The sequence below is a fragment of the Pipistrellus kuhlii genome, unplaced genomic scaffold, assembly GCF_014108245.1.
Source record: "Pipistrellus kuhlii isolate mPipKuh1 unplaced genomic scaffold, mPipKuh1.p scaffold_m20_p_24, whole genome shotgun sequence".
Classification (NCBI taxonomy): domain Eukaryota; kingdom Metazoa; phylum Chordata; class Mammalia; order Chiroptera; family Vespertilionidae; genus Pipistrellus; species Pipistrellus kuhlii.
Genome location: NW_023425523.1, coordinates 4,575,454 through 4,589,492, shown reverse-complemented (window position 1 = coordinate 4,589,492; position 14,039 = coordinate 4,575,454). Strand labels below are relative to the sequence as shown.

The 14,039-nt window shown below is 66.1% G+C and overlaps 1 protein-coding gene across 1 annotated transcript; it reads right to left on the bottom strand.

The window, feature by feature from the left end:
• Nucleotides 1-4,284: 4,284 nt before the first annotated feature.
• Nucleotides 4,285-13,063, bottom strand: ALX3 (ALX homeobox 3). Its single transcript, XM_036453364.2, has 4 exons — nucleotides 12,678-13,063; nucleotides 7,707-8,023; nucleotides 5,774-5,902; nucleotides 4,285-5,398 (listed from the first exon to the last, which is right to left on the bottom strand). The coding sequence occupies exons 1-4, from the start codon at nucleotides 12,955-12,957 to the stop codon at nucleotides 5,087-5,089; spliced, it is 1,038 nt and encodes a 345-aa protein (XP_036309257.1). The 5' UTR covers nucleotides 12,958-13,063; the 3' UTR covers nucleotides 4,285-5,086.
• Between the last annotated feature and the right edge of the window lie 976 nt (nucleotides 13,064-14,039).

The window sequence follows — 14,039 nt, the reverse complement described above, 5'->3', positions numbered from 1 at the left end:
ATGGATTTTTGCCCTCTCCTGCCGGGACCTAGAGGCAGTGTTCTGTGAGGTTACAGTCTCAGTAAGACGGGTTTGCCCTTTCTTACTCCCCAGGCATCCTGGTCAGCCAGCCTGCCTGGTGCGGCTTTGTTCTCCCTCGCTGATTTCCCCAGTCCCTCCTGTGAAGCTTCCTTGACCAGAGGTGCCATTTTCCCTCTTGGTTTTCCAAGGCCAGTAAAATACCTGTATGTGTCTGTGCAAACAAGCACACGGGCTGGCAGAGCTTCGAGGGCTGCAGAGCCTGGGGAGGGGCCGGGGCCAGGGGCCTCCCGGGAGGGGAACCTTGTCATAGCGGAGTGTGCTCGTGGCATCGAGGCCATTTGGACCCAAGTCTTTGTACAGAAATATCTTTGGAGCCAGTGACCACCCGATCTGTGGCTTTGTACCTCATCTGGGCCATGAGGTGGCAGAGTCTGTGAAGGCCCCTGTGTAAATGGCTGAGAAATGTAAAAGGATGATTGTTGCCAGTCAGGCTCAGGGCCCAGTGCTCCTTCAGTCCACTCAGGGATGAACAACCCGTGGCCATATCACTCTGAGGAGGGGAACTTGTCAATCAAGAGTTCCACTTAGCCCAGCCGGCATGGCTCAGTGTTTGAGTGTAGACCAGAAAGTCAGTGTTCGATTCCCGGTCAGGGTACATGGACATGTTGCAGGCTTGATCTCTGATGGGGAGCGTGTAGGAGGCAGCTGATCAATGATTCTCTCTCATCATTGGTGTTCTTATCTCTCTACCCTTCCTCTCCGAAATCAATAAAAAAAAACCAAAAAAAAAAACAACCATCTATATCTATCTATCTATCTATCTATCTATCTATCTATCTATCTATATTTTAAGTTAACCACTTAGGGGCGCCAGATAGGCAGGCAGGGCTGATATTGATGCTTCCAGCGTTTGGCCCTGGTGCTCACTATGCGCCAGCCACTGCTCTGAGTTTCTGTCTATAGCGGATTGTTTTTAATGCCTCTGAGAAACTGGCACGCAGCAGGTAAAGAACTTGCCCAAGGTCACAGAATAGCAAGAGCCCGAGCCTGGATGCAAATGTGTGGCTCCCACTCGCCCACCCTCCCCCTGTTCCTCACCGTTCCCGGCACTTACCGCAGAGCACCCGTGTGCTGAGTCATTCCCCTTAGTCAGCACTTGGCGTTTGCTCCGGCGTGAACCCTGGAGAGATTCTAGGGAGATGTCAGTGGATGGAGGCTCTGAGTGGCCACCCAAGCTTGACCTTGGCCCGGCCTCTGAGTGCCCCGAATGTGCCCCCCTCTCAGGGTAACTTGGTTATTGCTGCGACCTTGTCTTCTTTTCTGTCCAGGCCTGGAAGTCTTTCTCCGGGATCCCAGTAGGCTGTGCGGCTGCTTCTGCCGAGCCCGTTGGTTACCTCCCGGGAGGCCAGCCGGCTTCCTGTCTGCCCTCTGAGGAACGGGCTTCTCAGACAAGCAGGATCTGGGCCGTTCCTTTGGCACTTGGCACCGTCGGCCTCACGCTGCACAAGCACCCTCTGGGAGTCGGCAGCCCTGACGTTCACCCTGGCCTCGAGGTGTAGCCGCTGAGGGGCCTGAACTCGGCAGGCTCAGCCCCGCTTGTCTCTCCGGAGGAGCTGGTTTCATAGCAGCAGGTGATATGAGGCCTGAGCAGTGGGTAGCCGACACCTACACACCGGCTGGCCAGAAGCAACAGATAAAAGGCAGCTATTCTCTTTTTTATTTTGATTAATCCTCACCCGAGGATATTTCCCCATTGGTTTTTAGGTGGGGTGGAAGAGAGCAGGAAAGGCAGAGAGAAACATCGGTGTGAGAAAAACACATGGATTAGTTGCCTCCTGCACAAGCCCCAACCGGGGTCCAGGCCGGGAGGAGCCTGCAACCAAGGTACCTGCCCTTGACCGGAATCGAACCCGGGACCCTTTGGTTCGCAGGCTGGCCAGGGCTAGCTGCTATTCTTAATATTGCTAACGACTTTCCAGCTCCGACCTTCAGTGACTTTGCATTCACCTCCTGTGCCCCCTGGAAAACAGACCGTGTCATAGGCCTTATATCGCTGACCCTTAGCTCGCTGCTCTGAATACAGAGACTCAAGAGTCAGCCACTGATCCAGCAGCCCTGCCAGCGTGCCCTGAGGCCTGTTCTGGGGCCCAGGGGACAGAATACTTTCCTCACCGAACGAACGCACAGCTGAAAGGCAGCCATTAAAGCAGGTGAGAGCCAGGGCTAGCAGCTAATGCCAATTCACAGGAGGTTAGACTGGAAGGTTGGCAATATTAAGGATAGCTGTAGCCCTGGCCCCAGCCGTGCCGCCTCCCGGAGAAGAGCCTGGGCGGAGCCTGCAGCGGGGGATAGGGAGGGTGGGCCTGAGAGCACACCTTCCCCGCCCCGGAGCCAACAGCCAGGAGGAGCCTGTGGCGGAGGCTGGGGCAGTGGCGAGTGTGTTCTCCCTCTGCCCAGCCCAGGGAATGCCCAGTTCCTGGTGGTGCCAGCCTCTGTTCCGGTCGGGCGGCAGGGGGCCTGTGCTTCGGGGTGTGACTCGGGTTGATGTGTAAGGACGGAGGTGGGAGGATGATGGAGGGCCTCTCAGAACCGTGTCTGGTGCTGATGCTGGACTGAGACTGGAAGCCTGGCCCGGGCCTGCGTGGTTCTCCCCTCACTCCGCCCCCTTTCTTCAGCTGGGTCCCCGGGCCCTGCCAGGACCAAGACAGGGCTCCTCCGGGCGGCCTCGCTGGGCAGAGAGGAGCTTAGCATAGGCTAGCAGCTCTCTCAGAGCCGGGATTCCAGGAGGGGCACTCCCCTTCCTTTACCAAGAGGCGACCAGAGGCTCAGCCTGGCCTTGGAGAGCATGGGGGCTGGGCTGAGGGCCATGCTCACCTCCAGCAAGGCTGGGCCATGGCATCTGGAGCCCGGGGGCTGCGCCTTCGCGGTGAGACGCCGGGGTGGGGAGGAGGGGCGGGGGATGCTAATGGGAAGCAGGTGGAAGGGTGCCTGTGTCCCAGCCCGGGGACAGGCCCCGGGGATGGCCCCGCCAGTGGGAGAACCCGTCAGCGCGCAGATAATCCCGGGAACAGGCTCCGAGATGCCCATTCATATTCATTATGTGTGAAGCGGGCGGTTGTAAAGTTCGCTTTCCCTTCATTTAGCTGTCACTGGACAGAAAAATATGAGCTGTGGGCAGATGCCCCTGGATGGGAGCCAGTAGCTGGTCTCGGCCTCCCTGTGCCCTCCCCCGCCGGCCCCTCCTGGCCTCTGCCCGCCTCCAGCTCCCACTGCAGGCATCCGGGCTCCAACGTACTTTCTCTCTCATCTGTCTCCTTCCCACTCCTGCTTCCTCGGCTTCCCCAGGTCTCTTCCTCTCCCCTCTCTCCATCTTTTCCTAAGCTGTGCTTGGCCACTGCTCCGTCTCGCACCCAGCACAGTGCCGGGCACAGAGTGGTTTGTAAAACAAACTGCTCTCTCTGACCTGGTGGGTCGGAAAGTCCAACATTGTGCTGGCCTCTCCTCCTGGCAAGAAACTTTCGGTCTTAGCTCTGGGCTGAGACACGTGGGTTTGCGCCGCCGTCATTGACCAGCTGGTGGAGGCAGCTGGTGCCACTCCTTCCCCTCGGCCTCTTCCCTTCCTGAGGAGCCAGGCTCACCTGGAGCCAGAGCCAGCGCCGGCACTGAGAGGAGAGGAGCCGCCGGAGGCCAGGCCCTGAGCGAAGGGAAGAGAAGGGGGACACGTCCAGTCCAGGGACTATCTCCGCAGGAAGGCCCACCTGATGGGGGACTTGCTCCCCTTTGGGATAAGCCCAGCGCGGGGAGTCTGCGCCTGGAAGAGGAGGCGCTGGGGATGGAGGGGGGTGGGGCTGCCGGCTGAGCCGGGCTCGGAGCAATGTGGTGGGATTAACCGAGGGTGGGAGGCCAGCCCTGGTTTTCCTGCCTTCGGGGCTGGGGAGATAAGGCGGAGTGGGGATGAAGGATAGAATGGCTAATACTCCGAAACCACAAGAAAGGGTCCTGGCTTTCGTCTGGGCCCCACAGCCCAGACATGCTCCCAGGGCGTCTGGGGAAGGAGCCGCCCCACCCCCACGGCCCTGGGGTCCCGCCCAGGGGAGCTCACAGCCCTCAGAGGGCCTTCGGTCTTCCATCCACTCCCCTTCCTTCCCACCACCAGTCTGCCCTCCTTAAGGAGACCGGCCCCTGGTACACACAGCCAGAGCCTGGGCAGGGCACAGGGCGGCGTGGCAGGCACCAGCCTGAAGGGCCTGGCCCAGCCAGGGCCCTGAGCACACCAGTCCTGGAGCTAGCCAGTGCCAGCCCCTGAGATACGCAGTCACCGGGTCCAAAACACTGCACCTTTATTACTATGCCGGCAGCACACTTGTTTGTACAAAAGCGTCTTTACAGAAGTGTGGGCTGGATCTCAGGGCCTCAGAGTGGGGGGGCTCTTTCTTACCAACGCCCAGCCAGTAAACCAAGGGAGCCCAGGGTCTCCGTGGCATAGCTCTGGCCTGGCCCCGAGGAGGAGAATCCAGGTATTTGGTGGTTTCTGGTGGAATGTCTGCCCCTTGGAGGGAAGAGGACTCCACGGCATGTTGGGGAGGGGCACAGGGGAGAAGGAAGGGGCGGCTGGAGCAGGGGAGACCTGAGCCCCAACTCCCTGCAGCTGCCAGGCCCTCCGCTGGGTGCACGCCCCCTGGTGGCGGGAAGGGGAGTGAGGCCCCGGGTGGTCTTGGGAGATTCTGCTTTTCCCCTAAGTCACCAGATGCTCTGCTTCCACCCTGTCTTGCTTCCGTCGAAGCCAGTTCAGTTGGAGGGGCTGAAGGAGGAGGCAGGACGGAGTCTCCAGCCCAGCATGTGGGTGTGGGGACCCAGCGTGTGGCAGGAATCTCCCCACCGGCTTCCAAGCCCGCTCTCCTGGGCAGCCCGCCTCATTCTGAGAGAGAAGATTCTGTCCGCCCCGGGAACCATCTGGAGCTCGGAGGCAAAGGTGTGCCCCTCTGACTTCCAGGCCAGGGTGGGGCGGGCGCCGCCGGGCACAGGGCAGGGGGTGGCAGCTCAGCCTGCGTGTCCACACGCCCCATCACGTGGTCCAGTTCAGCAGGCCGGGCGGCTCCTTCGGCTTCACCCTGAGCGAGACGAGGCTCGGAGACTTGTAGTCGACGTCGGGGCTGGCCTCGAAGCTGTGGTCCCCCAGGGCGGGGGAGAAGCCGTGGAGGGAGTAGAGGCCGGGGTGCGCTCCGGGGGAGGCGGGCACCCCCATGAAGCCAGCCACGTTGCCGTGCGGCGAGTGGGCGTAGGGAGACATGCACGGGGAGGGGACGCCCTCCGGAGACACCAGGCAGGGCCCGGCGGGGCTCCGGGCCGCGGGGCTGGGCCACAGGGAGTTCTGCAGCTGAAAGAGAAGGCAGGCCGGTGAGTCCGCCCCCGACCGCCCCTAACCAGGCTCTCTCTGCCCCTAGGGCTCCGCACGCTGCCAAGAAGCCTCCACTTGGCACGGGTCTAGAATCTGCCACCCTCCTCCTTCCACCACTCCCCCGTCCCCCACCCCCCTGCAGAGGAGTTTCCTCGGAGTCCTCTGGGCCGGCTGCTCTGGGCCGGCAGGTGACGAGGGGCCCGCTGGGCAGAGGGAGGCGTGCTCTGCACAAGTCACACAGGCCCTGAGGCCACTCCAGGTCTCCCCGGGCCAGCGCTCACACTCCCTGGCTCCCCCGCGGGACCCGCACACCCGACTCAGCAGGGGCTCGGCAGGGGGCGGGGGGCGTCTCACCTGGGGGTGACTGTCCGATCGGGGCAGCGCAGAGATGTCGTAGGCCGAGGAGAAGGGGTTCCGGCCCTCCTGGATCTTCCCGTAACGCTCCCGCTTCCGCCACTTGGCTCTGCGGTTCTGGAACCAGACCTGGGGGCACAGGGGGCGCCGAGGGGGTGCTGAAGGGCCCTGAGGAGGGGAAAGGCTGGGGGAGTTGATGGCGGTGTCCCCCAGGGTGGCAGCTGGCCATCGTTTACGTGTCGGCCTCCGGACGAGTCGTTGGCGATATCAAAGCTGAGCCAAACCCAAACCATTGCCCTGCTTTCTAGGGAGCTAGCTGGGGCTGCAAACAGGAGCAGGTGTGTGTGTGTGTGTGTGTGTGTGTGTGTGTGTGTGTAAAAGTAACCTCACCTGAGCCCTCACGCTTGCCCACAGTCACATCCCCATGCAGGCAGGTCAGGCCCTGAGTTAAGAACCTGGGGCTGCAGAGACCCCACCGCAGGCCTGGGCACTGGCAGGGAGGACCGCCCACCTGCCAGCTCCCTGCAGCTCCCAGCCTTCCTCTCCCCCGTCAGAGGAAGTGTCCCTACTCCAGGGCCTCAATCACTGGGAAGCTTCTGGACTAGGTCTGGGCCTGTGGCTGTGCCCGCACCCCTCCAGGACTGAGAAGGCCAAGGAAGGGGAAGGGTCCGCCCCAGAGCAGCTCTGTAGGGGGTGCTGGTCAGGGCCCAGCCCGGAGGCTGGCAGAGGCCTGGAAGGGAGACCTGTTGCTTGGGCTTCGTGCTTATGTAATCTGGGCTGTCCTGCCTGCCGGCCACCTCCCTCCGATGGCCCCAGACCCTGGGGAGCGCGGTGGACAGTTCCAGAAAGCAGGGGTGGTGAAGGGGTGGGAGCCTCCGTGAGAGTCAGGCCTGGGAGGAGGAGGGAGGAACATGGAGGCAGGAGGACCCAGCGCAGACGAGGGGACAGCCGGAGCCCCTCTGGCTCTGCATGGGAACCAGCCGGGGGCCTTCTCGATGGGGCGGCACTGCGCTGGCGCCCCCTATCCTGCCAGAGTGCCCTGCGCCAGGGTTTCACAGGCTCCAAAGGGGCCCCTGCAGGGGGGACAGCGTGAGCTCTGCCCCCACCAAGTCTCCCGTCTGGAAACCACCGCTGTGCCTCTCCCCAGAAGCCCACCACGCCCTCCCCAGAAGCCCACCGCGCCCTCCCCAGAAGCCCACCGCGCCTCCCCAGGGCCTCCTGCTCGCAGGGCAGGGACCTGCCGTGTCAGGAACTCCCAGCGAGGCCACAGCGGCCACCTCCTCCCGGGCCCAGCTCACAGAGCCTCCCAGCCCCTCGCCACCCTGGCTCGCCACCTTCAAGTTCATTCCCACTTCCAACAGCCTTAGGCCATGACTTCCCGTCTCCCCCTCCCTTGTTCCTAGGCCCCCAGTCCCACCCGCACCCCACGGGCTGGGCTCCACGGCTGTGAAGCCGGGCCAGGGCCCCTCCAGGAGGCGGGGGCCTGCTTCCTGCTGGGAGGTTTGCGGGGTGGGGCGGGGCTCCTGGCCAGGGTCTGAGTGCTGGCAGGACTGAGAGTCACTGGCTCAGGATGGCTCTGGCTGTCACTGAGCCTGAGACACCCCCCCCCCCCCCCCCCCGTCACCCCAGGAGACCCTCCCATCCCACAGCCACCTCCGGGGCAGCGCTGATCTGTGCTCAGCATCTCCCTGCTTCCACCGGCTGCCCTCGGGGAAACCGAGACCCAGACATCCAATGGCATGTCCCCAACCACCCAGTCAGCTGGCGCCGGCAGAGGGGACTGCCACCCCCATACTTGGGCATCAGCCTCAACGTGGGCTGCCAGCCCGGGGCCCCAGCTGAGCTGGGCGTGGAGGGCGAGCCCCGGAGGGCAGGCACCTGGGACAGGCAGCCCTCCCCCGGCCTGGCCCGCCGTCCGTCCGGGAGCCCTCACCTGAACCCGGGCCTCGGTGAGGTCTGTGCGCAGGGCCAGCTGCTCCCGGGCGTACACGTCGGGGTAGTGCGTTTTCTGGAAGACCTTCTCCAGCTCCTCCAGCTGGGACGTGCTGAAGGTCGTGCGGTTGCGGCGCTTCTTGCTCTTGCTCTTGGCCAGCTCCATGGGGTCGGGGAGTCTCGGGGACAGGGGGACGCGCAGGCTGGCCAGGCAAGGGCCCGGGGAGCCTTGCAGGGTGGGGGGCCCGTCTCGGGGGCCCCCTCGGCAGTCCGAGGGCAGCTGGGGGAAGCTGGCGGCCTTGGGGGCCTTCTCCTCCGCTGCAGTGGAGACACAGAAGGGATGGAAACCAAACCCGAGGGTTTTGTGGGTGGGATGGAGGGAGGGGAAGACTGTTGACGCCTCAGTCCCCGCCTCCCCCTTCCTTTTCCTTCCCTTCCCCGGGCAGCCACCCTCCGTGGGAGCCTGGCATGAGGCGGTGCCCAGGGGAGCCCGGCTGCCTGTGGTCTGGGCGGATCTGCCGGGGCCAGAGGGGGTCTGTTTCGGGGAAGCGCTCTGGGGTGGCACAGCCCACAGGGCGTGGAGGTGCCAGGATCGGCGCCATGGCAGGGCCTGGCGCAGGGGTGGGAGGAGGGGGTGACGATGGGAGGGTGGACATCTAGCTCCCTGCCCTTGCCAGAAAGTGCCTCGTGGCCCCTGACTCTGAGGGCCTTGGCTCCCATGTCTCCGTGCCCAGAACACGGATGCTGGTCTGGACCCCAAGTCTCAGGGCTAAGTCAGACCCCCTAGCCCTGAGGTGTGAAGGACCAGCTTCCATGGGCACCCTCTCTCCCCTGCCCACATCCTGATGCTTGGGCAGGCAGTAAGCTCCAGCGAGAGAGGCAGGAGGTGGGCTGTGCACAGAGAAAGGGAGCTGGGGGACCCGTGTTGAAACCGGGCACAGCCCCAACCCCGTCGTTCCCATCCTCGCCAGCCCCTCCCTCCCCAAGAGCCTGACACGCAGGGGGCCTGAGCCGGCGCCGGGGACGGTCCCCAGCTGCCCTCCCCCCGGACGCTGGGGGCGTCCTGCCAGGACCAGGCACAGTGAGAAACAGGCCACCCCACTGCCCGCTCTGCCTCTGGCGAGGCCCCCAGCAGCTCCACCCGACAGTCTGCTGGGATGGCAGGGGCGACGCCACCGAGACGCCCAGACTCACACGGCCCCTTCCCTGGCCCGGCCTGTCCTCAGCAGGGCCTGGCCCCAGAGGCCCAGCCAGCTGGCACCGAAGGGCAGTTTCTTCCCCAGCATTTGTGTCAGGATCACAGCTGCCATGGGGGTTGGTGGGTGGGGAGGATGGGGCTGGGAGATGGTTCTGGGGCTCCGGGTCTGATGGATCCCTCTGTGCGTGTAGAGGACAAGTTGTTCAAGGTGCCCCTTGGCTGGAAGGCGGTCAGGGACCTCCCAGGACCCCCCGGGAGCTGAAATAAGTGGTGTGTCCTGGAGGCGTGGGGGAGTCAGATAGATGTCCCTCACCGCCGGGCGCCAGGGTCCCTCCGGCTCAGGTGAGCCTCCCAGAATCCAGAGGAGGGAGTGCTCCCGCTCTGGCTTCCCATCTGGGCCACGTTGTGTTGTCGTTGTTCTAGGAGCTCAGGAGGAAGGGCTTTGGGAAGGTGAAGCCAATAACTGGAAATGGTCAGGGAGGCCGGGAGCTGACAAGGCCTGACATGTAGCAGGCCTGAGTCCCAGGTTCGGAGGGTACAGGGTGAGCGTGGCTCAGGGATAGGGGCTCGGGGAGCGCGGACAGCACCGCAGAGGGCACTGCCCTCACCCCACAGCTCTGGGGCTTGCTCTTCTGCCTCCGGGGCCCTCAACATCTGTTCCAACGGGCTCTTCCCGGAGGAAGCGACCAGACCTGGGGCTGCAGGGCTGGCCTCCCTGAGCATGCCACCCAGGATCAGGGATGAGTGCGCAGCGGGACTTCTCAGGATGGCTCCCCGCAGAGCACAGCCTGCTGGCCTGGGGCGGCCTCCCACCCTGCCCGGTCCCAGCCCTCACCGCCAGGGACCAGAGCTTCTCCCTCCTGCCACTGCCCCCGAACCTCCCCATCTGCCTGAGGACTCCGGGAGGGCACGGCCCCCTCTTTAGAAGACCGGGCAGCGTCCAAGAACACTTAGCAGCCTCCTGGGGACAGAAGCCCAGAGCAGGCATGCAGAGGTGGAAGTGGAGGTGGAGGTGGGCGGCAGAGCCAGCAGTTTGCATTTTAGCACCTAAGGCCCAGTGCCTATGGGCTGTGTGGGAGTCACTGGCACCTGGCGGGGACCCTGGGCGGGAAAGGAGGGGAAAGGGGGAACGCTCATGTTGGACCCTGGGAGCCTGGGGCTCAACGCTGTGTGTCTAGGGCCACAGGAGCCAGGGGTTGGGGGTCAAAGGGAAAGGCAGGTGCCAGGACAAGGACCTCTGAGGGGCCACGGAGCTCAGTCCCTGGCTCGCTGCAGCCTCGGGGCCAGGCAGTGCAGGAGCACACCACGGGGGCGCCCGCCCAGAGCCCCACTGCCCCCACGATGGCATCCACGGAGGCATCATGTCTTCCCTGCCCACATCCTGACGTTTGGGCAAGTAGTAAGCTCCAGCAAGAGAGGCAGGAGGCAGCTTGAACTTCCTCGGCAGCTTGCTGCGCGCTCGCGCCATCTCCCCAGCGGCCCTCGGTGCTGGCGGAGGCCAGGGTCCCCCAACGCTGGCTACAGGCATCATAGTCGCATGGGGGACCCCCGTGGAGTGCTCTCCCTAGAGTTTCCCAGCCTGGCCTCTGCCAGGGGCCAATAACCTGGAACTCCCCTCGAGGCATGGTCCGCCAGGGAGTGCGGCCCCTCCGAGTACCGGGCTCAGGGCCTCCGCCGTGACAAACCAAGTCCGAGGTCAGGGAGCCAGGCGCAGAGACAGACGGCGTGGCCCCGGCAGAGCAGGAAGGACCGCCAGGCCGCTCCCGGGCTCTGAGCAGCCGGGCACCGAGGGCGCGAGGCGGACCGCGCCGCCTGGACACGGGGGACCCCGGGCCGGGCTGGGCGCTCTCCCCCGGGACCCGTCCACGGAGGAGCCGGCTCCGGGGCGCGCAGCTGCCCGGCCGCGGCCAATCTCGCGCTGCAGATGGGGAGCAGCTGCGCGCTCACTGGTCTGAACTGGAAACAGCCGTGGCCGCTCCTTTAAAAGCGGGAAAATCAGGCGGCTTCCCCGTTTGCCCGCCGCGTCCCACCTGAAGCCGACGGCGCGCCCCGCACCCGGGGCCTCCCTCCCCGCAGCCCGGCTCCGCCGCTCGGTTCCCGCCGCAGCGCCGGGCGCGGGGGCTCTGCCTGGCTCCGCTCCGCCGGGCGCCTCCGTTCCGTCCCGCCGGTCCTCCGCTCCGCTGGAGCCGCTCCTGTTCCTCTCCCTCTCGCCTGTCGGCTGGTTCTTGCTCTCTCGGGACGTCCCCTCTCCTTTCGTTTTGTCTGCTCCCGCGCTCTCCGTTTGTCCCTCCTCCGTTACCCGCTTCGTTCGTTCGATCGCCGCTGGCTCGCTCTCCTGGTTCGCTCTTCCTCTGTTCTTTCCCGTCCTGCCCGGCTCGCCGGCCGCCTCTGCTCCCCACGATCGCCCCCTCCTCCGATACTTTGTTCCGTTTCCTTTGCCCCCTTCTCGGCTATTTACACGCTTTGGTTTTCTTTCCGCGCATTTCGTTGCCGCCCGCCCCCCCCCCCCTCGCCGCCGCCGCGGCCTCCTCCCTCCGCTCCCTCCGCGGGGTGCTCGGCGCCGGGCGGGGATCCGGGCGCCCAGCGGGGACCCGGGCCCGCGGGTGGATCCTGCCCGACGCCCCGCGCCCCGCTCAGCCGGGTACCTGTCCCCGGCGGGGCCGCCTCTGGCTGGGATCAGAGGAGCCGGGCCAACTGCTTCTCATTAAGTCCCAACTGTGGTTTTTATCAGGAGAGCCCCTTTCAAAGGGCGCAGACACGGAGCTCCGCGGCCGCGCTCATTTCCTCCGCTGACCCCCACCGGCCTCCCCGCACTCCCGCCGCCGGCCGGGCCCAGGCCGGAGCTGCCCGTCCGCTCCACGGAGGCCCGCGGGCGCCGGCGGGGCGGCGGCGGGCAGATCTCGGGGGACCCAGCGCTGGGCCTAAGCTCAGGGATGCGGCAGCGCCCAGGTTCCTGCAGGTCCGCCCGTGCAGTGGGCGCTGTCGGCACTCGGACCCGCCTGCCCGCCCGGCCGGGGCATGCAAGCTCCGTCTCGGGAGGTGGCGCGGTCCACCCGGCCTCTGCGCCCAGAACTCTGGGCGCCGGGAGGAGGCCGGCCGGCTGCTCCAGAGGCCCGGGCGGCGGCGGCGGCGGCGATCCGGTGCGGGGAAGCCCAGCCTGCGAGAGGGCGGCCATCGCCCGGCCAACCCGCGGGCGGCAGGTCAGTCTGAGAAATAAGCACCGTTATTCCGCAGGGAGCTCGGCCCCGTGCGCGCCCTCCCCGCGGAAGCCGGGCCTGGGAGGGGAGGCCGGCGGAGGCCAGGCCGCAGCCCCCGGCAGGCCCGGCGTAGCCAGGCCGGGTCGGGGCCCAGCCTCGGGGCTGCAGCAGGAGCTACACGCAAGAAAGCAAACCGAACCCGCGCTTCTCTCTCATCAGGGCCCGTGGCTCAGAGTGGCTCCAGGGCCCTGGCCGGTCCGGGCTGCTGGGCGGGTGACAGCTCCAGCTCCATCCGCCGAGCATGCTCTCCTTCCCGGCTCCGGCCGCCTTGGGGTCCGTCTGGGCCCCGAGCTTTCGCCGCTGGCCCTCGGCCTCCCGTTCCCGCCGCCAAAGGAAGGCACACGTGGCTGCCGCCCGCACCGCCGGCTCCTGCAAACCGGCCCGGCCCGCTCCGCTGCCGAGGGCGCCGGGTGCGGGCGGGAGGGTCACGGAGTGAGAACTGAGCGAGCGGGAGGGGGAAGCGGGGAGGCCGGGCGGGGAGGGAAGGGGAGCGGGTCGGCTGCGCTCCCCCGGTTACCTTCCGCCGGGCCCTCGTAGAAGCGGCCGCCGTTGGGCGCGGGGCCGGGCCCCAGGTCCTGCAGGTACTTGGCGGGCGGCTCGGCCGGCTCCGGGAGGAAGGGCTCCAGGGGCCCGCAGGCCGGAAAGCGGCTCAGGCGGGGGCCCCGGGGCGGCGCGGGGTGCAGGTGAGACGCGGAGGCCGAGGCACCCTGGCCACCCGGAGGCTCGTCCCCGGCGGCCGCGTAGGGGTCGGGCCCGGGCGCCAAGCCGAAGGGCGCGCAGCGCTGCGCGGGGTCCATGCCGTCGGCTCGGGGCGCGCAGGCCGCCGGGCTCCCGGGTGCGCAGCCCGCGCGGCTTGTGAGCGCCGCCGAGGGGGAGGGACCTGGGCGCGGGGCGCGGAGCCCCGGGAGCGGCTGCACCGCTGGGGGGGGGGGGGGGGGGGGGAGCGGGCGGAGGACCGGAGGGGGCAGCGCCTCGGCTGGAACCATCCACGTCACGTGCAGCCCCGCGCGGGTTAACCCCTCGGAGGCCGGGAGCCCCCAGATTCACCCCAACCCGTGGATCCGAGGCAGTTGGAGGAGCAGGGAAGGCCCTTTTGTCTGCTCGCCGGTCTGGGCGAGGCCCTGGTTCAGAGCAGGAACCTGGGTCCTGATGTGCCTTCTGGAGAGTGAAGCAGTTTGGGGTAGAGTCCTCCCTCCGCCTTCCCCAAAGCGAACTGGTGGCCGGGCAGCCCGGGATAAGGACCAAGGCAGGTCAGGTAAGGGCTGGGACTTGACTACCTCTTTGCTGAGACCTGGGAAAAGTTGCCTCCAGCGAAACACCTCCCTTAGAGATCTCACTTCTCCCAGGAATCAGAGTCCCTGCGAGTGTGGTTTGAACCGGCTCTGATCTGGGGCTGGGGGCTGGGCACTGTGTTAGCTGCGGGACCTTGAACCAGCCCGCTGCTGCCCTCATCTAACTGGTTAACCGAGTCAGTCCTCCGTCTTCGTATATTCCCGATGGGTCTGAAACGGGGTGGCAGGGCTGGTGCAGACAGGGGGACATGCAGGGGCAACTAGAGGCGCCTTTGGAGCAGGTGGTGGAGCATGGCCCGTTCTGAGTTTGAACAGCAGGGAGACTGCCTTCAGTGGGCAAATGACCTGGAAGTGCCCGCCCGGGACCCACTGTAGAGAACCCCCCACCGCACCCCACCCCACCCCCCACCCCCCTCACCCCGAAACTCAGACCCAGGGCTCTGCCGCCCTGGCCTCGGGTTTTGCAGGAGGGGAGGGGAGGATCACGTCTGAGAGCTGGGGCTCTCCCGCCTCGGGGAAGCACAGGACTAGCACAGTAGCCCAGAATTTCTGAAAAGGGAAGCGGCCCCCACCCAGCTAAGGTCCCG